General features: G+C 49.0%; 1 protein-coding gene across 1 annotated transcript; it reads left to right on the top strand.

Annotated features, from left to right (window-relative positions):
• The first annotated feature begins 13202 nt into the window (after positions 1–13202).
• Positions 13203–18720, top strand: LOC146206625 (uncharacterized). Its single transcript, XM_084591381.1, has 2 exons — positions 13203–13409; positions 16018–18720. The coding sequence occupies exons 1-2, from the start codon at positions 13380–13382 to the stop codon at positions 18232–18234; spliced, it is 2247 nt and encodes a 748-aa protein (XP_084447507.1). The 5' UTR covers positions 13203–13379; the 3' UTR covers positions 18235–18720.
• The last annotated feature ends 2799 nt before the right edge of the window (positions 18721–21519 follow it).

Here is a 21519-nt window from a genome sequence, read left to right as displayed (position 1 = left end):
CGCTGCAGTCAATGTTCCATTCTGTTTTGCGTCCGCGGCAGCTGCCACTGACGACCATCCACCGAGCGTCCCTGAGGACCCTGACAACCAACCTCTCGCGGGCATAGACATCAACTGCAATCTGTCCGAAGGCAAGCGCCGGGCTCTAGAACAACTGCTACTGGAGTTTAAACAGTGCGTCTTCATCGAAAGTTCGTCAAACGCCCCTAACGCCATACCGGATCATTACAATTATGACGACGTTCGCTCAATCCGCCAGCAGCCTTACCGCGTTTCTACCAAAGAACGGGAAGTTATCCATTCGCAAGTGCAGGAGATGCTTGAAGATGGCGTTGTTCAACCTTCCCAAAGCCCGTGGTCTTCTCCTGTCGTTCTAGTCAAGAAGAAGGATGGCACACTTCAATTCTGTGTCGATTATCACAAACTGAACAATATCACTAAATAGGATGTCTACCCGTTGCCAAGAATTGATGACTCCCTGGACAGTCTGCGGTACGCTAAGTACTTTTCATCAATTGACTTGAATAGCGGCTATTGGCAAGTTGAAGTGGACGAACGGGACCGCGAAAAAACCGCCTTCATTACGCCCGACGGCCTATATGAATTTAAAGTGCTTCCTTTCGGCTTGTGCTCAGCGCCGGCAACGTTCCAACGAATGATGGACACTGTCCTCACTGGCCTCAAGTGGCAATGCTGCCTTGTGTACCTGGATGACGTCTTTTCCGAAACGTTTGAACATCTCCTGCGCCTGCGGGCTGTTCTCAGAGCGCTCCATTCGGCTGACCTTACGCTGAAGCCTCAGAAATGCGAGTCGGTTACAAAGAGCTGAAGCTTCTGGATCACGTTGTAAGCGCTGACGGCGTTCGTCCCGACCCCGACAAGACCGCAGCCGTCGCCAGTTTCCCTACTCCTACTGACAAGAAAGTTGTCCAGCGTTTTCTGGGTCTATGTGCTTATTATCGACGGTTTATTTCTGACTTCTCCCACATTGCGGAACCAAATTGACGCGCCTCACGAGAAATGACACCTCCTTTGTTTGGACTCAAGAACAAGAGACCGCTTTCGCCAGCGCCTTCAGACTTCTCCTGTTCTTGCCCATTTTGACGAACAGGCTGATACTAAGATATCCACACCGACGCCAGCAACATAGGTCTTGGCGCTGTCCTTGTGCAACGCCAAAAGGGCATTGAGAGAGTTATAGCCTATGCTAGCCGCACTCTCTCTCGTGCGGAACACAATTACTCGACGACCGAAAAGGAATGCTTGCCGCGTCAAACCGGCGTTTTACGCCCGACGGCGCGCACTCGACGCCCCGCGTCAGAAAAAACGCGCGCCGCCACCGATCTGGCCCTGCCAGATATTTGACGCGCGGGCGGCGCGGCGTCCTCTCGAACCGGAAACTACTGTCGACGCGAGCCAATAGGAGCGTGGAAAGCTGGCATTTCCGGTTTGAGCGGCCGCTGTCAACATGGCTGACGAGGTGTGGGGCAGTTTGGCCGCAGAAATGTGATTATCGTAAAAATAAACGCTTAATCAAGCACGGAATGTCGCTTTTTTGTGAGTATACGACATACTCTCGGATCGCTGTGTGTTTGTTTGCTCCCTGGAGTGAAATTTGTGAAAATAAAAAAGAAAACCGTGCCGCTGGTATCCGAGCGGGCATTCCGAAGTATCTTCGTTCATTCGAGCGAGCCAAATCCTTGCGCACCTATGTATGCTTTCTACATTTAGCACAGTAGCATTAGAATGAGCACTTTCGGGATTTTACCACAAGGGACAGCGTCGCTTCTCTCACGTACCTCGCTCTGCGGTTATTTCCGCTCGCTGATGCATTTGCTTTCGCATCGAGGGATCCGCGGCGGCGCTCGCGCCGCTTCGTCGTTCCATGTATCTCGAGCTGGGCGTCGCGTCGGCGCGGCAGTTTTCGACGCGCGAAAATCGTGGAAAAAAACGCCGCATGTATTCCGGCCTTACTGTTGTGTGGGCCGCCACATGAAGTTTCGCCCTTACCTCTACGGCTGCCCCTTCAAAGTTGTAACGGATCATCACTGCCTTTGCTGGCTTGCTAATTTACGAGACCCGTCTGGACGTTTGGCCCACTGGAGCTTGCGATTCCAGGAATACGACATTACCGTCGTGTACAAGTCGGGCCATCAACACGAAGACGCCGACACGCTGTCGCGCGCGCCACTCCACACTACAGGACCAGAACTTGATGACGACAGCGGCTTTCTCGGTACCCTGCACACATCGGACATAATGGCTCGGCAGCGGACTGACACGAACATCCGACTTCTGATTGATCACCTTGAAGGTCGCGGCACACTTCTACCTCGACACTTCTCTCGACGTCTTGGCTATTTCTGTTTGCGCCAGGGCATCCTTTATAAGAACTCGAGGGGCCAGGACAGAGCTCATCTTCTGGTGATTCCAGATGATCTTCGCGCCGACACTCTCCTAGCATGCCACGATGAGCCCACTTCTGGCCACTTGGATTTTTCCCAGACGCTTGCCAGGATACGAAGCATGTATTACTGGCCCGGGCTATCTGCCGATGTCAAACTCTACGTGAAAAGCTGCCGTGAATGCCAGCGCCGGAAGACGCCACCGTGTAAGCCAGCAGGGTTTCTCCAATCCGTTCGGTATCCCGTGCTCCGTTCGACCAAATAGGGATGGACCTCCTCAGTCCTTTCCCTCTGTCGTTGGCCGGCAACAAGCGGATCATAGTCGCTACTGACTATTTGACTCGCTACGCCGAGACCAAAGCAATTTGCCGTGGCACAGCTTCAGAAGTTGCTCAGTTCTTCATGCAGAACATCATCTTGCGACACAACGCCCCTTCGTACGTTATTACTGACAAATGGACGACATTTACAGCTCATTTACTCGACCAGATATTTCAGCTGAGCTACACTGGCCACCGCAAGACCACAGCTTACCATCCACAGAGCAACAGACTAACTGAACGAATAAACAAGGCCCGGTTGCGGACATGCTCTCAATGTCTGTGGATGTCCAGCACAAGACCTCGGATGAGGTGGTACCGTACGTAACGTTTGCGTACAACACGACCCTCCAGGAAACTACGCGCTTCAGTCCGTTTCGCCTCGTGTATGGACGTGAAGTCCAGATCATGCTTGATGCCATGCTGCCGTGCCCCGCTGAGGACGACCAGCTCTCACCAGACGCCGAAGAGATCGCCCAACGTGCTGAAGAAGCCCGTCAGTTGGCCCTTTTGCACATTGGCCAACAGCAGGGCACTGATGCCCGCCGCTACAACCTTCGATACCGACAGGTCGACTACAATCCCAGGGATAAAGTTTGGGTGTGGGCACCTGTCCGTCGCCAGGGCGTGTCCGAGAAGCTACTTTGCCGTTACTTCGGCCCCTACCAAGTGCTGCGACGCGTCATTGCTGTTAACTATGAAGTGCTTCCTAACGGTATCACGCAATCACTACGTTCTCGGAAGCCAAGCTCTGATATTGTGCATGTTGGGCAGCTTGAGCCGTACTATACGCGGTAACAGCTTCGCCGGCCTTCGTTCTGAGTTGCCCCTTTTTCTTCCTTTGATTTTTTTTTTATTGAAACCTAGCGGTCCTACCATGCTGGTGGCACCACTGCTATGTCTTTTTTTTTTTTTTTGGAGGGGGAATAATGCCACCTAGCGTTGCCAGGTGGCGCACGGCTCTCCGAAAAAGACGATGACGTCGGGCTCGTGCTAGCGTTCTGCAGCCGCATTCGCTCAATGCGCTTGCCTGGATCCAGGTATTGGACCGTTCCTCTCCGAGGACTTTGTGACTTTCCTTGAGAACTATGTGACAATATATATATATATATATATATATATATATATACATTGAAGGTTTATTACTGCTCCAAGGACTCGCAGATGGACGACTTCAGTTTGAGAGCGACGGCTTGACTAGGGCAGACAGCAGCTCGCGCTCGGTGATCGCGCGCTGACGCTTATGCACATCGCCTGGTAATTTTGCCCGCCGCTTTTGCGAAGAGATCTACATTGTTTGCATTAACACTTTTCTCTCAATGCAATATTTAGCTTAATTAGTCTTTATAATTGAATTGCCTTTGGTAAACAAAAAAACGCTGCTGATTAGCATAGGCGATTCTGAACAGCTCTTAGTTGGTTTGAGTAGGGCTATAGAGCACACTGTATCTTTTCAAACATTGGTTACATTTAGCTGGGACCCCCTGTATATATTAGCTGGGCGGAAGTGTGTAATGATCTGCTGTTAGTATGTGACTGTCTGTATAATATAGTGTCACTGTGCGTGATCTTCGTCTTTCGTCCAGTCTTGGTGCGCTTTGAGCGAGATGAATATACCAACGTGCCCAAATTTATGATTTACTCAATTTATATAGTGTTTCTTCTGTGAGACGTATGCCAACTGCCGGCCTTGACTTCCATCAATAATGTAGTTCTCATAGTTTCCACATGTCCAGTAAACATGCAAACTGGCAGTTTTCATTTTGTCCCATTTGGTATGCCCACTGGACCTATCGCATGCAGTGGGTGTCACCAGGTGGATCGTTTTGGTATGTTCCATTGTACTCATCGCATGCAGTGTGTTTGGCTCATTGAATCCTATCGGTATGCACCATTTCCTGAGCCCTCCACTAGGGCGTCTCTCAGAGTCCGAGTCGCTTTGGACGTTAACCTCCATAAACCAAACCAAATCATTGTGCCAATGGATCTCACCCACGGGTCTCACCCATTGGCTGCAATAGGTTAAGTGTACAAAAACAGCATTAGAAAATAGAAACGATTCCAGTTGGAAATGTCTTATTTCATCAGCAGCATCCACTTTGTTTTAAATGGTAACTGCGATTTTTTTTTTTTTACAGCAAGGCTGGCAACAGGCTAATGAAAGATGAAGCGCAAGGTCATTCTCTACAAATAGGCGACTAAAGAGTGTAGTGCTTTCTCAGCCTTATGTCACATCACCAGCTATGCCGATTTTATCATATTTACTCCAAATACCCTTACACTGATAGTGAGCACATTTTGTCTTCAGCAATGTAAGCAAAATAATTCATAGTTAACACGAGAGATTGTAGAGAGGCCTTACGGCGCTCGACTACTGTTCCCAAGGATGCGGGATCGAATCCCGGCCTCGGCGGCCGCTTTTCGATTGAGGCGAAAAGCAAGGCGCCCATGTGCTGTGCAATGTCAGTGCACGTTAAAGAACCCCAGGTGGTTGAAATTTCCGGAGTCCTCCCCTACGGTGTCTCTCGTAGCCTGAGTCGCTTTGGGACGTTAAACCCCACAAACCAAACCAAACCAAACCAACTTCATAGTTTGGTTGTACAACCTTTATTTTGTTCATCTACGAACGCGTGCAGGAAAGGCGCCTGGAAGCACCGGTGCCAACCGTACACTCTGTAGTCAGCAGAACGCTCCTGCAGAGAAAAGGACGAGGAGGCATGTATAGGAAAATTAAAAAAATTCGTAGGGAGCACATGTCTGCCCCAAACCGGGCGTGACATCAAGTTGCGTGACCTCTGCTCTCAGCCCCCCCCCCCCCCCCCCCCCCTTTCTTCCTCCGTGGTGACTACCGCGCTTGTCCTCCGATTGCTGCGCGCTCCCCGAAGAGGTGCACTTTGCTAAAAGGGTGTGGTAGTCGAAGTTGGTTGAGCCACAGAGCCGAGGGAAGTCGCGTTTTAAAATTAAAACAAAAATGTTATGACTATAATAATTACGGCTGGCCACCAATTCTAATTACATTCAAGCACCTAAGGGTAACGGTTAAAAAGAAAAAAAATATTAGAATATAGTTAAGAAGCTTATTATTAGCATGATTTAGTGTTTTTTGATGTCGGCCAGCGCTGGTAATGCAACACCGATGAAGCCATCTTGATGACTCAAAAAATTACGAGAGCACTGCTAAATCTACACTGCAGAAATGCGAAATCCGGAGCGTTGCTGCTACACACGGTGCCCACGTTTGCTCTCATTATCATTATCAACTAAATGTATCGTCATTATCATTGCTACTGTCATCACTGGTTGCTTTGTGGGGTTTAACGTCCCAAAGCGAGTCAGGCTATGAGAGACGCCGTAGTGGAGGACTCCGGAAATTTCGACCACCTGGGGTTCTTTAACGTGCACTGACATCGCGCAGCACACGGGCGCCTTGCTTTTCACCTCCACCGAAAAGCGGCCGCCGAGGCCGGGATTCGATCCCGCGTCCTTGGGAACAGTGGTCGAGCGCCGTAACCCTTGCACCACCCCGGCGGGGCGTCATCGCTGTCATTATCACTAATCGCAGCGTCATTGTCATCTATACTATCATCCTCACGGTAGAAGAATTATTATGCGTATTTCATGATCCCGGGCGTGACGCAGTTGGTTAAAGCTCTCGGCTGGGGATTCAAGGGATGGAGGTTCGGTTCCCGGCGGATACACGATTTTTATTTTTCTGATGACGTCATCAGGATGATTGACAAGTGACACATCAGCGCACAGGATTTCGTTCCATGAACCTAGAAAGGCTTTTGCCTCAAAAGGCAGCTTAATACTTACCGGGGGCTGGTTAGTGGGCATAATGTAATTGGTGCATACAATGCAATGCAGCTGGTACTTACATACCGGTGGTACAAGCTAATTTTAGCCAAGAGTTAAAAAAATGAAACATTTGAGGTAGGCTAGAGAAACCGCTTGTATAGGAGGTATGCACGTGACGTCATCCGCTAGGGGTGCTAGCGGCCGGTGCAGCATTTAGTGCAGCATTCGCCATATGCGCGGTCGTGCGTGCGGGCGCCGCACCGAGCCGCAGTATTCAACTCGCGATCCGTGGGGTGCGCCTTTTGGTGTGTTGACGGAATTTATGCGTGTGCCAGCGAAAACCATGCGAGTGAGTGGATACACCCGTGGACTTCGTGGAACAAGAAAAATGACGGTCTCGACAAAATGTTTGACTTTGTGAAAACATCGGCTCGTACGACCGCGGTAACTTCGCCGAGGTGCGCCGCGTACTACAGGACCACTGCTTCGCGTTGAATTCCCCGACATCGGTGCCTTACTTGTGAAGTGCGGTCTTAAGTTTTGCTACAGGTGAAGAAATTAAAACTTACTAAGCCATGAAATTTTTGGCAAGAAAGCGAGGCCAAGAGTCACACGTGCGTGAGGGTGTCGATGACCGGCGTGCCGTTTTTAGAGGTGAGCACATTGCGACGTGTCTGTTCGCTCAGCTAACGCTGTCACCTCCATCGAAATGCAAGTGATATGTTACAACTGTATCAAGCGTCATCGCTGCACATCGCGTTGTTGCGAACCTAGGTGCCATGGGTTATGTGCATCTCAAGCAGAGCTACGTAGCCGATACTAAATTTGTAAAACATGCTCTCGTGTGCGCCGTTTATGCTGCGAGCGCGTCACAGTATTTTTTTATTTTTTTGCTCGACGTTCTGTCACCAAAATTAAGCAACTGCATTGATTCGCTTTACTGCTGTAACAGCGCCTGTGCAGGCTTGCATCGTCAGTTTGCCGGCTACCGCCACTAGAAATGTGCATTTCGCGGCCATGCCAGCTTTGAAATTGGGGCATTTAATGCGCTCGCTGTCTCTTCAAGCTGTGTTCTGCCTCAGTGGCAGCTAACAACGGGTTTAACGAGCTGCAAGTCGTTTTTCGCGAAATTGGTAACCGGCCACTTTTTCTGTCAAGTGGTTGCACGGGTGAATACCTAGTTGCACCACCAAACAGGCAGTGTTATGTCCCGGAGCATTAAAATATCGCTGCAGATTCCATGCGCATAAAGGGCTCCACAACGAAAAATGGATGTGGACGTATTTACCAGCTTGATCGAATATTACGGATCACTTCAAATATAGACCAACACCGATCTGTGACGTAAGCACAATGCAGTGGCGCTTCTACCGTCAGCGTGGGCCGACTGGGGGTGAAAAGTAGGCTTAGCGCCCATATGAGTACATGGAAGTGAAAGATTTCAAAGCAGTTTTCTAATTTCACGGGTCATCTGTGATGTCGTTATTCGGTACAGAGCAACCATGAACGCCCTGGAACAGATCGTGGAAATGTGAAATCTCATTACCGAGGCAAAGTATTTTTAAAATACCGCGAAACGTATGGGGGTGCGAGTTGGGAGGGCGACCCATATAAGCACATGTAAACAGAACTTACCGCAACATTTTTCTCGTTGCGCAGAGCACCAAAAGTGCTGGCCGGTCGATGAACGTTGGCCCGCGCTTTGAAGATGTGTGTGACAAAGTATGCAGCGTCATTGCGGAGGCAATCTACTTTTAAAACTCCTCGTTGTCTAGAATCCGAGTTAGAAATGCATTGCGGTAGCGCGGCCCATACAAAATATATATGTAAAGAACGGTTCGCAAAGAAGCTGACTTTGCGCCTAAAAAAGCAGTCGTTTGTTAAGAGATGGTGCATTATTTTAGGACCATGAATATACGTACGCAACAACAATTCACGTCTGACATCTGTAAAGCATATTTATCAATAAATATGTGCGGTGCTTTTCCAGACGAACCCGGAAGCGAGTAGCCCAAGCGGCTTTTTTTTTTTTTTTTTTTTTTTTTGTGAACATCTTGTACCATGCACACCTAAGCATCATATTTCATGGCGGAAGTAAAAAAAAAAAAAAAACATTCCAAGTGCTGGCGACGCGCATGAGCCGCGTAAGGCAGTAATTAATGATGCCGTTGAGGCAGGGTTCATTCTGTAAATGGAGATGAATAAAACGCAAAATAACGGGCACGGTGTCCTTGCGTTCTGAAAACATTGTGGCTAGGTAAAGGCGATAAGTATTACAATGAATGCATACATAGTTGCGTCGCGATGCATACAGGTGGTGAGCAAGTCGTAAAAACATTTTGACAGGCTTTATATAATTCCGACGTCCGTGCAAGCACTTCATGGTCTGCGCCGTACGAAAAAAAAAAAAAAAGACAAGGAAACTGCACAGAAAGTGCACAATGATATATAAGAACCATAGCGATACCACAGGGAAGAAGAATATAAAAGAAAAAATTTGTTAACTAGTATATATGCCCGTTGACCACCTTGCGCGCACACCTGACTCAAAATAATTCTATGCCTCCCGGGACTTGTATGCCTGGACGGTCTCTGCAGTGAGGCGACTCGGAGAAAAAATCAAATACACTACAATGTTTGCCATGCCCGATGGTAGCAGAGTGCCCGCGTCAGTCCGGAGGACTTCCTAATCTGTTGCAGGCGTAGCAAATGGGTCCGGCTTCACAACGGCGTCAATGTACAGCTTTCAATTGTAGCGCTGTTCATACGATTCCGACAAGCTTTTTACGTAGTCCGACATTGCTGCAGCGCACACTACATTCCCTTGCAAGTAGTGCAAGTCTGACGATCTACGGGACTGTTCACAGCACGATAAAGTGACCGCGCACAGTTGCAGACGAACATGCATGCACCACCATCGTCGTCGCTAGCAGATGTTCCGGAGCTGGAGGCGGCCGCGGTGAGTAATGCCGCCTGCGCCGTCGTCTGCTGCTGATTTATCACTTGAGCGACACTATTAATCTAATTTATCCCATGCGGCAGCATATCACACTGTAAAAAAAAAAAAAAAAAAAGAACTGCCCGATTCGTTGTGCGCAGGGCATTACGGGTAATTGTGGGGCATTCGGCCATTTTTGTGTCCACCGAAAGAACAGGGCAAACGTACGTACCAAGTGCTGTCGTTCGCGCGCGTGGTTCCGCAAGCAATGGCATCCGCAGCTGTTGTTCGTTGAGCTGTCGTAGACTGCAATAGCCGTACACAGTGCAAGCAACGAAAGGTGAAGAGCTGCGCGAACGGCATCGGCTTTTTTAAGGTTCCGAAAGTGCGCACGAACAACTCCGCCTGAACGAACAACTCACTGAGATGCAAGGTCACGTATGGCTGGCACGGCTCAACCGCGAAATCAATGTCGAAAATGGGCTGGGCTGGAATCTTCTGGATGTTCCCTGGCAGCCAGTTGCTGCCACGATCCGGGCCCGGCTGCTCTTCCCGCATTCGCAATCCATATTCCGGGCAAAAGAACAGCGCGGCAACGTGAACATGCATCACCATGTCTAGCCATGCGCATGCAGTGCGCCGACAGCACCTCCTCGTCGTGTTTTGCAGCAATTCAAGCCTTCGTAGGGCCAGATAAACTCTGTGTGGCGCACCGGCTTCATTCGATCAGAAGCAGTGGAATGTTCGCATCGTCTGTGTCGTCTGTGAAGTAATATTCGGCGAAAAAACATAGGCGGGCAGAGTTGTTTTGCGGAAGGTTTGAAGAGGTTTATAAACTTATTCGTAAATAATAACTACCGAAACTTAGTTTATTCAAAACTGCACTGTATTTGAAGAGTTTTGTTGCAAAAAATCACTTCGAGTCCACAACGCGACGAGGTGGCGCCACCGCGGCAATCGCCGTGGTTTCGTTTGCTCCGTTGCCGTCACAGATGGTGCATACATCCGACTCCTTCTGAACGAATGAGGCGAGTACACCAAACAAGTTTGGTATAAAAAATACTGGCTACGAAATGTCATTTCTATTCTAAATTTGAGCTACAAGGACTTAGCAGTTTAGCTGGGATAAGCATTGTACGGCACGCATGTAATTGCGCAAAGCGCGAGTTCGTCTGCTTCAAACGCGGCTCATTAACAAGCCGCTTGTAACGTAGTTGTGTCCTTCGAGTAGTCTGTAGCCTTTCAGTCGGTCGTTCGCAGCACAACAAACTCATGGATGTCGCGCATGTTTATGCACGGTCACAGGTTGACGCTTACGGTGCAGTTGCGCATCGACTGCAAACGGGTCGGTGCCACAGTTCTTTTTTTTTTTTTTTGATGTACCGGTCTCTGACCACATCGTGCACACTTTGCAGATAATTCGAACTGTCGCCCACGATGTCGATTTAGTTTTCATTAAACCAGTGCTGGCATGAGGCCTAGTGACAGAGAAAACGAACTCACACCAGCAGACAAGCCGCTGACCGTACTAGTCGGAAGAGGACGCAAAGATGACGCCGGCTGCCTACTGACGTCAGCTTTGACGTCACGTGAATACCCCGTATACGCCCAGCTTGCAGTGAGGCTTTTGGGGGTGTCCGGATTCACAACACAGATTATTTGGGGAGTTTTAAAAATAGACTGCCTCCGAAATGACGCAGCACTTTGTCACACACTTCTTAAAAGGGCTGGCCAATATTTAGAGACCGACCCCCCCCCCCCCCCCCCCCCCCCTTCTGGTGCTCTGCGAAACGAGAAAAACTTTGCGATAAGTTCTGTTTACGTGTGTTTCTATGGGTCGCCCTCCCAACTCGCACTCCCATACGTTTCGCGGTGTTTTAAAAATATTTCGCCTCGGTAATGAGATTTCATACTTTCACGATCTGTTCTGGGATGTTCATGAATACTCTGCACCGAATAACGACATCACAGGTGCACTGTGAAGTGAGAAAACTGCTTTAGAATTGTTCGGTTACATGTATTCCTATGGACGCTAACCCTACTTTTCACCCCCAGTCGGCTGCGGCGCCGTGAGCGCCCCCTTTGTTTGTAAACACGGCGTAGGTCTATACGGCGGGCACCTGACAGCGAACCTGATACTGCGCGAGCCTATGCCACCGGCGACCTTCGACATGGAGGACGGGGCGGGTAGGAGCAGGACGATGCTCGCGCCATCTGGTAGCAGGGCCTCAGATGGCCTCATTGCATACCTCCTATACAGCTGCCAGCCATCTAGCGCACCACAGGCAACATTTTGTTTTGCAATTAACTAATTACCGATTAAGATAATTTTTTAAAATTTATTAAGTATTGTCTTTAGTCAGCAAAAGCCTCACGTTTATCTTTTTCTCAAGATCTAAAGAAAGCCCGCGAAAAAAAAAATATCACGTGCCAATATTCGCGCGTCACGGTTGTGGTGCTCTCAACCGTGGTTTGTGCGAACGAAATCAGCTGTAGCCGTGGCTCCACAGGGGCCATCGCAGCGGCAGGCCGATATGTCTGCGACGGTTTCTTTTTCCGCTTCAAGCAGTCGGCGCACGTGGCGGTGCAAGTTGCAGCGAGCTCACCCGTCACCACAGAGATCATGACAGGGCCAGTGCACGCCCAGCAGCCTACGTCACCACGGCGGATGGGCGATAAAGTACCAGCAAATGAAAGTGCGAGCGCGGATCTGAGTCAAGTCACGTGGTGTCCTCTCGCCACTTTACCCAAGCCCGTACGCGCAGATTCATTGGCTGATCCTTTCACCCGCGTTTTGTGACGTTCGCTAATGGGAGAGACGGTGATGTAACGGAATCTCGGTGATGAGGGCTCATAGCTCTGGCTGCAACTATCGCCAACATAGCCTACCGCGGAGACTGGGCTGTCGAGTCACGGCCGCAGCTAATTTCATTCACTCAAACAACGATTGAGAGCACTACAATCGTGGCGCACAAATGCGTATTTCGCGGGCTTTCTTTACAGCTTGGAAAAAAAGATACGCGTGTTGTTTTCTTTATCGGAAATAAATGAAATGGGCGTTTCAGAAGATGCTCTCCAATTTTGCAAATCACAATTATTGTCTAAGGCAATAGTTAGTAAATTAGAAAAAAATATCTTAATTACTAAGTCGTTAATTGCGAAATATGAAATTGTCTGCGGTGAGCCAGATGGCAGGCAGCTGTATACAAGTGGTTTCTCTGGCTTACCTTAGATGTTCTATTTTTAAACCCTAGGCTATAGTCAGCTTGGACACCCTGTATAATGCAAGTTGCGTTTTTCCCGTCTCGCTTTGTGCTGTCTGTTTTGACGCTACGTTCCTTCGAGAAAATATCTCAAAATGCCTATTTTTAAGGCTTCTGGCTAGCCTTTTTATGAAACATCCGGTATATAGGCTGGCGTGGCTCATGTCATTGTTCGGTTCTATCGTCTACCATCAATCGATGTGCAATTAAACATCTATGCAAGTGTCTTGTACTGTGCGTAGAGCACGTATGTAGGCTGAATGTGCACAATTGATGCTTTGAGTTCATAATTCGCTCTTGCAAATGCAGTTACTTTTCATGCCAGCGTCATTTCAAGTTTCGCGCTTTCAGCCTTCTCATTGTAGCTGCGAGCGGCAGTATACGCGTGACGCTGACTGCATGAAAAAAAAAAAAAAAAAAAAAAAAAAACATAATCTACCACTTGTTAGTGTTTATGAACACAAGGATATACCGTCATTCTGCGCTTTCTTCGAACGATGCCAGTTTAAATAGCGACAGTCGTCGGCTGGAAGTGATACGATAAGCTGAGGCGCCAAGGCTCCTCTGTGTACGCACAAAGAAAATAGCGCTGCTACTGCTGTCTTGTCTGCGCCGTATTTGGCCCGTCCGAGCGGCTGCAGATTTCCAGACTACCATGCCGGAACCAACTGTGCCGTCGCCCGAAGTAAGTTCAGGTTTTTTGCCTATAGCCACCTACAGTGCGCCCGTATGCTTCCGTCTGCTTTTTCCCTGCTGTGGGAGCTCTCACTGTGTGCCCTTGCACTAATTCTTCGAAACAGGAGCAAGTGTACTACTGTTCCTCACTGCCAGCGAAAACCTTGGGAGGTGAATCGATATGCCAGGCCACTATAGATGAAAAACAGCAGGTGGTCGGGATCAATTAGTAGCTCGTTACTACGATTTCGCATGCCGCTACAATTATGAGACCGCAACAACAGTGCAGTGGTCATAGAAGCCAGCATTTGAGCGCGAAACTGGTCTAACGCGGGCCTCTACAACAATGCAGGATTTTATGTGCTTCTACTTCACAGCCTAAGTGCTTTATTCCATCGAGTTAAGAATGAATTGTATTTTGCTTTGAGTGAAACACACAGGTGGTGGGGACAATGGAAGGACGACATGCGCTGATGCTAATAGTTGCGGACAAATTTCTGCGGCTTTGCAGTGGACGCTACGAGCAGTCACCGTCAGCTTATCGGCGAGTCTGGCTAGAATTATGAACGCTGGCGCCTTGCACACTGAAGCGCCCATGCGATGTGCCCCATCCTTTTGCTGTCCGCGTCTTGTGTCCAGTTAGAGGCTTTTTGTTCACGGTCCTCAGCATCTGTAATGTTGTTGGAATAAATGAAATGAAACAATAACTTGCTAAAAAGAAAACGTAGTTTCGAAAGGCCAAATCTCCGCTCTTGGCACGAAGGAACACACACGACGCAGATAAGGGGACTGCGGTGAGCACTACTTTCTTCATTGTCATCCAGTTCTCAAGATGTTCTAGCTTCGTCTATGACCAGCTCGCTGCGCTTACGCTCTGAATACATTCACGGAGGGTTGGAATGTGGGAAGTGCATATTAAGTGCGTGCGCTACACTGCTCCCCCCATGCCGTTCCTGGGTACTTGCGCGGTTATAGAGGCAGCCTGCTGAAAGCATTATAATGCGATAACATTTATTGCGTCAGGCTTCGTGTCAGCAGAAAGTGTGACCAGAAAACGTTCTTCGTACCGCTCAATCACCCAGAGGTCGATAATAATGAAATCAAAAGAAGGCTGCTAATTAATTTTGATAATTAAAGTTCAATCACCCAGAGGCCGACGACCGTTCGCTGGAGTGAAGCGTGACGCTAGTCTCAATATTTAGTTGTATTCTCCGTTCTTTTCGCCTTCTTGGAGTACGATAACTTGCATATAACTTGACATCAGCTCTTTCGCAGTATACGGGGCCGTCACTGTGCCTTCTCTAATCGTGTCGTTTGCTGCCAATTTAATGCACACAAATCGGGGTAGCGCACGCATTGTTTTCTGGTGTTTCTGAAGGGTTTTCGTTGATGCTTAACTACAATTTCGCTCTCAGATACAATTAGTGCGTGCTACTCACCAACATGAAACACAGGGTGAAGCACTTGAAGATCGGCATGTGCTGGGGAGTTAACATGTTGCTGATGCCTCTGCGAAATATTTCATGGTTTTGCACGCAGTACGAACTGTCAGGGTTGCGTTTTCTGTGCTTTGCGCATGCTTTTCTGCTCTTGCGAGAATGAAAAGCGCACTTTCCCATATTGTCAGGAAACAAGCGGACAAAGAAGGCGTCTCATGACACGTGGTCAGATTACTAATTTATTTAGATTAGGCAACGTACTCTTCCACCCGGTCCGCGATTTAAGCACACTACCTGCTTGTTTTCTGTAAACTGAGAAAAGTACTCTTTCCTTTCTCTTGAAAGCAGGAAGGCGAGCGCAGGCGCTCAAAACACAACCGTGGGAGTTCATACTGCGTAAACTATATGAAGAAATGTCAGTAACATGTGCTTAATCCCCAACATTAGCGGGTCATCACGCGCGTGAGGATACTGAACACATACAAGGATTGAGATGAGGAGCTCGATATAACGCAACAGAGAAACCCTTCAGAAGCACAAGAAAACAATATGCGCTTTACCCCATTACTGTGCAGTAATTGCCATCAAACGACACGATTAGAGAAGGCACAGTGACGGCTACGCATGCTGTGAAATAGCCGACGTTATGATAAATGCAAGTTATTGTACGCCAAAAAGGCGAAAAGTACAGAGAAGCGCACATAGTACAACTAAATACTGAGACCAGCTTCATATTTCACTCCGGCGAACGATCGTCTGCCGAGCCACGGCTTGCAGCGCAGCGGAATCCGAAGAAGGAATCCCGAAGGCGCGCGCCGCACTATATTTTTCACTGCTTTGTCATCTAGGAGAGCAAAAAAAGGGCCGAACCCTCTCTCATCACATACCCTCGCCACCGGCGCGAGGCAGCGCGCGTATCTGATAGCAGCGCCGCGATAGCGGAGAACAACCGCTCCCCGGCCATTCGGAGCGGCCTTGGAACTTTTAACTACCCCTGTACCTAACACATCATCTAACCTTGTGTTCGGCGCATGACAGCTATTGTTGCTTATGCGCCATAAAACCTCGTATGACTAACAATGTGGTGGTTCCTATCGCGTGAAGGGTTTTTGAGGCAGTAAAGCTGGCTGCGAGGAACATTTAGTCAGATGATTTATTTAACTATGGTTTCCTGTTCAGGTTCAACGCCCAACTACCAATGCTGCTACTGTCGAGTTCAGCCAGCTCCTTCATGAAACGGACGCCAGCGTGTTCAAGTCTCCACAGAGCGCACTGAAGACCTTTCAACTCGCCGACAAACTGTTCCGCGGCAATGACGATGAAGTACCTCCCCTTACGGCCCCTTGCAGTGGAGACGGCGAACGATCTAGATGCTGGGCACTCAACTACCAGCGAATGTTGAACAAGTTGTTAAACGAAAGTGGGGTTGAATTGTTCGAAGTACACGAGAATGCATTTCTCTGCCAGACTATCAGCCGTCCCGTTGTTCCCCAAGGCACTGAAGATGTTATGGCCTTCATCGTTCTCCTCTGGTTACTTCGCCATCATCAGTGCATTCGAGGCGTGACGGTGAACACGAGCATCATGGCGCCTTATCCTTACAAGCAATTTTGGAGCCTCTTGCAACTTAGCAAACAAGTTAAAACTGTCGAGCTTCGAGATGTACAAGAGAACATGCACAGTTTCTCCATTCATCGCGTGCTCGACGAACGTGCGGAGCAGTTAACCGCGCTGGTCTTGGTCGGTTCCCACCTGTCTGCGGCGGATGCAACTTACCTTGCAGCTCTCGTGGCTCGCAATAAAGGTCTAAAGACGCTTCGTCTTGTAGACCTTTGCCTAGACAATGCCATGATGGAGGAGATTGTCGCCAAAATCGAAGATCACAATGGTCTCGAAGAGGTAGAACTGACGGCCCGTCGAAAGCCGGCTAATGGCCAAACTATTGCCCGCTTGCTAGGAGCTAGCGCCAAGAAACTACGACTTGGTGTGGACTGCGACTGGGAACCCTTCTTGGATGCTCTCGTAACAAACGTAGATCTAGTTGAACTTGCGATTGTTTCCAGCTCCACACTTGCTTCCTCGCTGCGTCACCTGGTGCGTGCTGTGCGCATTAGCGAGACGCTGAAAAGCCTCGAGCTTGTTTTCGACACTTCTGTGGAGAAAGATGACGGCATTGTCTGGGAAGAACTTGCAGCCGTTGTTGAACGAGCACGGTCTCTAGAAGTGCTTCGAATTACCGTGCCCAATATGAGGTCTATCGCTTTGGAACTGTTGAAAAATTCGATTTCCAAGAACCGGTCGCTTCGAGAACTTCATCTGGACGGGTGCGAAATCTCTTTTGATGGAGCTAGGGAGCTGCTGGAGGGACTAGCACATAACTCGACGCTACAGTTACTCTACCTCGTGGAACTAAGTGGAAGGGAGTGCGAGTATCGAGATTTGCTAACTTTCATGGTCGAGAACCGCCTGTGTGACAGGGTCTCCATGTGTCACAAGGGTAATCATGCTTGGTTGCTGGAAAAAGCGATCAGAAACGATGAAATTCGATTTCGACACTTTAAATTTCGCTCCGTCTATAGTCCGGAAGCGGACTTTGTCCTCACTGCCCTTCCTTGCCTCAAAGACACACTGACCACCCTGTGTATTGACTGTAACGAAGTTGTGTGTGACACGGGCGCCCAGGCTCTAGCCAAACTGTTCAGGGACAGCCTGATCTTAGAGAACGTCCAGCTCGACTTTCCCTCAACTCCGGACACATCACTGATTTTGCTTCAGGGACTTGCAGAATCTCGCTCCGTCTCGTCTCTTACCCTGATCGGGTGGGAGATCGGCGGGGCGGACGACGTCGTGCCCCTTGCTTTTGAAGAGTTGCTGCGCATCAACTCAAGTACCGTCAAACTGACGGTAGTGCAAGGTGACTCAGGCGATCTCAGCGTGTTCCTTCAGCATCTGGCAGCAGGCCTAGCAGATAACCATAGCGTCTCTGAACTGAAAATCTTGCACGGCCCGGAATATCTCGAAGTGTGCGACGCAACCATACAGCAATCGCTTCGCGTGAACCGGACGATGGCCTGTTTAGCGGCGGACTTACTTCTGGGTGCGAGGTTCAGCAGAGCAGCTGTGTATTCGCTCGTGCGCATTGTGTCATGCAATTCAATGAACACGATTCTGCATTCCCATACGGGCTTAAGCAACTACGCCATTAATGAGAAGCTTGAGAGAACACTGGTGGCTATTAAAAGCGAACTATTGCAGGTGGCGCGCCTGAACAAGTCTGAGGCACACCTTTTTCCATCCCCTCATGACTGTGAAGGTCAGGAATACGACCTTAAGAATGAGCTTCTTGGTGAGGCATGGAAATATTTGAACTTATGGGACATCCCCACCCGAGAATGACTTCATGAGCTTCGCTGCATGTACGAAGGATTTGTTCGCGAACGCTTCGCTGTGGACACTATATACGCTCTCCTTGTATACTGATTTATTCTATGTATTGTTTTCTGTGCTATAGCCATTCCACTGTTAAGCAGCTTTTAGGCAGTATGAGAACTCTTATACTTGTTTGCCTGCCAGTATCCTTTCTTTGAGTGCAAGTAAAATGTAAAGATTTATTTTTTTTTGCAATGTGTTTTAAGACCATAATTTTATAATGTGGAGAGAACAATAAAATGTGACCGCTTTGAGGGAGGAAGTAATTTCGTGTGCTAATTGGACGGGCAGATATAAGGACAGATTGTGTGGGTATGTGGAGGCGCTGAGTTTTCTTCGCTGCCCTGGTGCTTGTGTGTCAAGTGTTCGTTACAGTATAGGGAGCTTGCATGAGGCGATGCATGTTGGGTAATCCGCCATGATTTCGTTGGCAGCAGACGACGCAGCACGGCACTGCCACTGAGCCTCGTATACATGGTCGCGTAGTGCGCGCAGACGGTGCTGGCGCGATCGAACAGGCTGACAGCGGGTTCTTAACGATTTCAAAAATACGTCTGCACGAGGGCGATAAAGCAAATGATTCCTCTAGCGACGGCACGCGAATGGCTCGCGCGGGCCAACACACGTGAGATCGACGCCAATCCAGGCAAGTATCAAACTACTCGCCAGAACAGAAATCATGAATGTCCATGATGTCGACGGGCAGCTAGATGCAGACGGATAGTGCAGTCAGCTTGAACAGGTCCACGTCGCACTGCTTTGCATTTCTCCATAGCGCTCCCGATTTTTCGGGCACAGCGTCGACGCGTACGTCACTCAGGAATCTGCCGACAATTGCATGCACTGGAGCAGCGCACGAAAAGCCGCGTGTTTGCTCGGCGGACAGTCTAAAACAAGGCACTTGCTCAATTCAGCCTGGCTGCGCTGCCCGCTGTCTGCTGCCAGCGACAACATCATGGCGGATTACCCAGCATGACTCGCTTCATGCAATCTCCTATGCTGGATAATCCGCCATGATATGTTGTCGCTGGAAGCAGACGGCGGACAGCGCAGCCAGGCTGAATTGAGCAAGTCGTTTTCGACGGTCCACCGAGTAAATACGCGGCTTTTCGTGTGCTGCCCTTACGTGCGTGGAATTGTCAGCAGATTCTTGAACGTATGCGTCGAAGCTGTGCCCGAAAAATCGGGCTCGCCATGAAGATATACAAAGCCGTGCGACGGGGACCTGTTCAAGCTACGCGAGAACGAATGACTGCACTACTCGTCTTGACCTGGCCGCCCGTCGACATTACCGACATTTATTATTTCTAGTTCTGGAGAGTAGTTTGATACTTGCCCGGATTGGCGTCAATCTCACGTGTGTCGGCCCGTTCGAGCCATTCGCGTCGGCGTCGCTAGAGGAATCCCTCCTGCCATCTCGCCCTCGTGCAGACGTATTTTGTGAATCGTCAAGAACCCACAGTAGGCCTATGCGATCGCACCAGCATCGTCTGCTCGCACTACGCGACCACGTAGACGAGGCTGTGTGGCAGTGCCGTTCAGCGTTGTCTGCTGCCAGCGACATCATGGCGGATTATCCAGCATGCATCGCTTCATGCAAGCTCCCTATATGCATATACCGATTGCGCGAGGTATTTGGGGTCACTATTCCTTATCGCCATAGACACCAGCAGACTCAGCATATCTATCTAGGCGTGCTGTTGCTTGTTGGTTGGCCCCTTAACATTCATACTGCGCAGTTTGTTCAAAAATGAAAGCGTACAAGTTGACGCAGGAAATCAAACGCCATGCTCATCGCACTGGCCGCGCACCCCCGCGATTTAGAAATTGCCAACTTTCTGAATGTGGCGAAGTCTTTCGTTAACAAGGCGCGGACAGAACTGATGTGCTCTGGCGGTGATGTGGCATCTGTGACGAAAAGCAAAAAGCACAGTCAGAGGTCAGACGTCGTCAGAACACCTGATTTCCTTCAGCATCGTGAGTGATGACCCAGGGAAGTCAATGCGGGCCATTGCAAATGATCTCCAAGTCGCAGAGTCAACTCGCAGGCTCGCTGTGCACGAGGACTTGAGGTACCATTCCTATGCATGAGTAAGGGGTAATTCTTTACCGATAAAACTCGGGAAAATCGTCTACTCCGGTCCAAGCGCTTGCTAGGTAAGCTGAAGAGACCTGAGGACCCTTAAATGCTTTTTTTTTTTTTTTCAGATGAAAAGAACTTTGACCAAGATCAAAAAGCTAATCGCCGTAACGAAAGCGGCCTTTGCGCAAGAGCTAATGAGGTGCCTACAGTGATGCACACAGAATTTCCGTCGTCTGTGATGGCCTTAGCAGACATCAGCAACGACGGTGACGTCATGCCACCACACGTTTTTGCAGAAGGACTCTGCGTTATTGCTGCCGCGTATGCGGAGGTGTTTGCCACCATTTTGAAGCCCTGGACTGATACTGTTTCGAAAGGAAGACCTTATGCCTTTCAGCAAGATTCGGCTCCCGCCCACATCACCTGCGTCACACAGGAGTGGCTGGCCGACAACTTCCATGACCACGTCACTACCAACTTGGGGCGTCCTAGTTCTCCAGATTTGAATCCACTCGACTATTATGTCTGGGGCGTCGTTGAGAGAGAGGACAACAAAAGGCCACACAATACAAAATGCTATCTGAAGGCCGCCATTGTTGACTCAAGGACCAGTATCTCTGAGGGCCAGCCGTGCATGCAGCTGTTTCCGGTTATTGATGCAGGTAGCGGATTCATTGAGTAATTGTGGAAATTAACAGTAAGAGAAGTATTTCCTAAAGTTTGGTGAAAATATGTTTATTTTTTCTAGAGGTATTCTTCTCTGCCTGAAGCCAAAAAAGCGTCCTCAAATACCTCGCGCACCCTGTAATGGGTGTTTCACATAACTTGAACCAAGGACTAAAAAATAAAGGTGCAGCGAAGCTTGGGGAAACCAACTGCATATAACTGTCCGTCATGTAGTGCTCCTGAGAGTATTTTACATTCTGGGCAATTAGTTAATTAACTACGATAGTTTTTGCAAAATATTTATTATTCACTTTGGGGTCAAGTGGGTTGTTTCATCGTGTTGTGGAGGGGGTTCAACATATCCAGTTTTTTCTAACAACGTACCTATGACCTGGCGATTTTTTCCGGCATTTGAAAAACGCTCCCGAAATATAAAAAAAATGTCACGTGTCTGCACCCACGCGTTATAATATTGCAGCGCTCCCAACAGCGTTTGTACGAAC

The sequence above is a fragment of the Amblyomma maculatum genome, chromosome 1 (assembly GCF_055883805.1).
Source record: "Amblyomma maculatum isolate TAMU_Amacu chromosome 1, ASM5588380v1, whole genome shotgun sequence".
NCBI lineage: Eukaryota > Metazoa > Arthropoda > Arachnida > Ixodida > Ixodidae > Amblyomma > Amblyomma maculatum.
The sequence above is the reverse complement of the archived record's forward strand: the minus strand, read 5'-3'. Positions and strand labels throughout refer to the sequence as shown.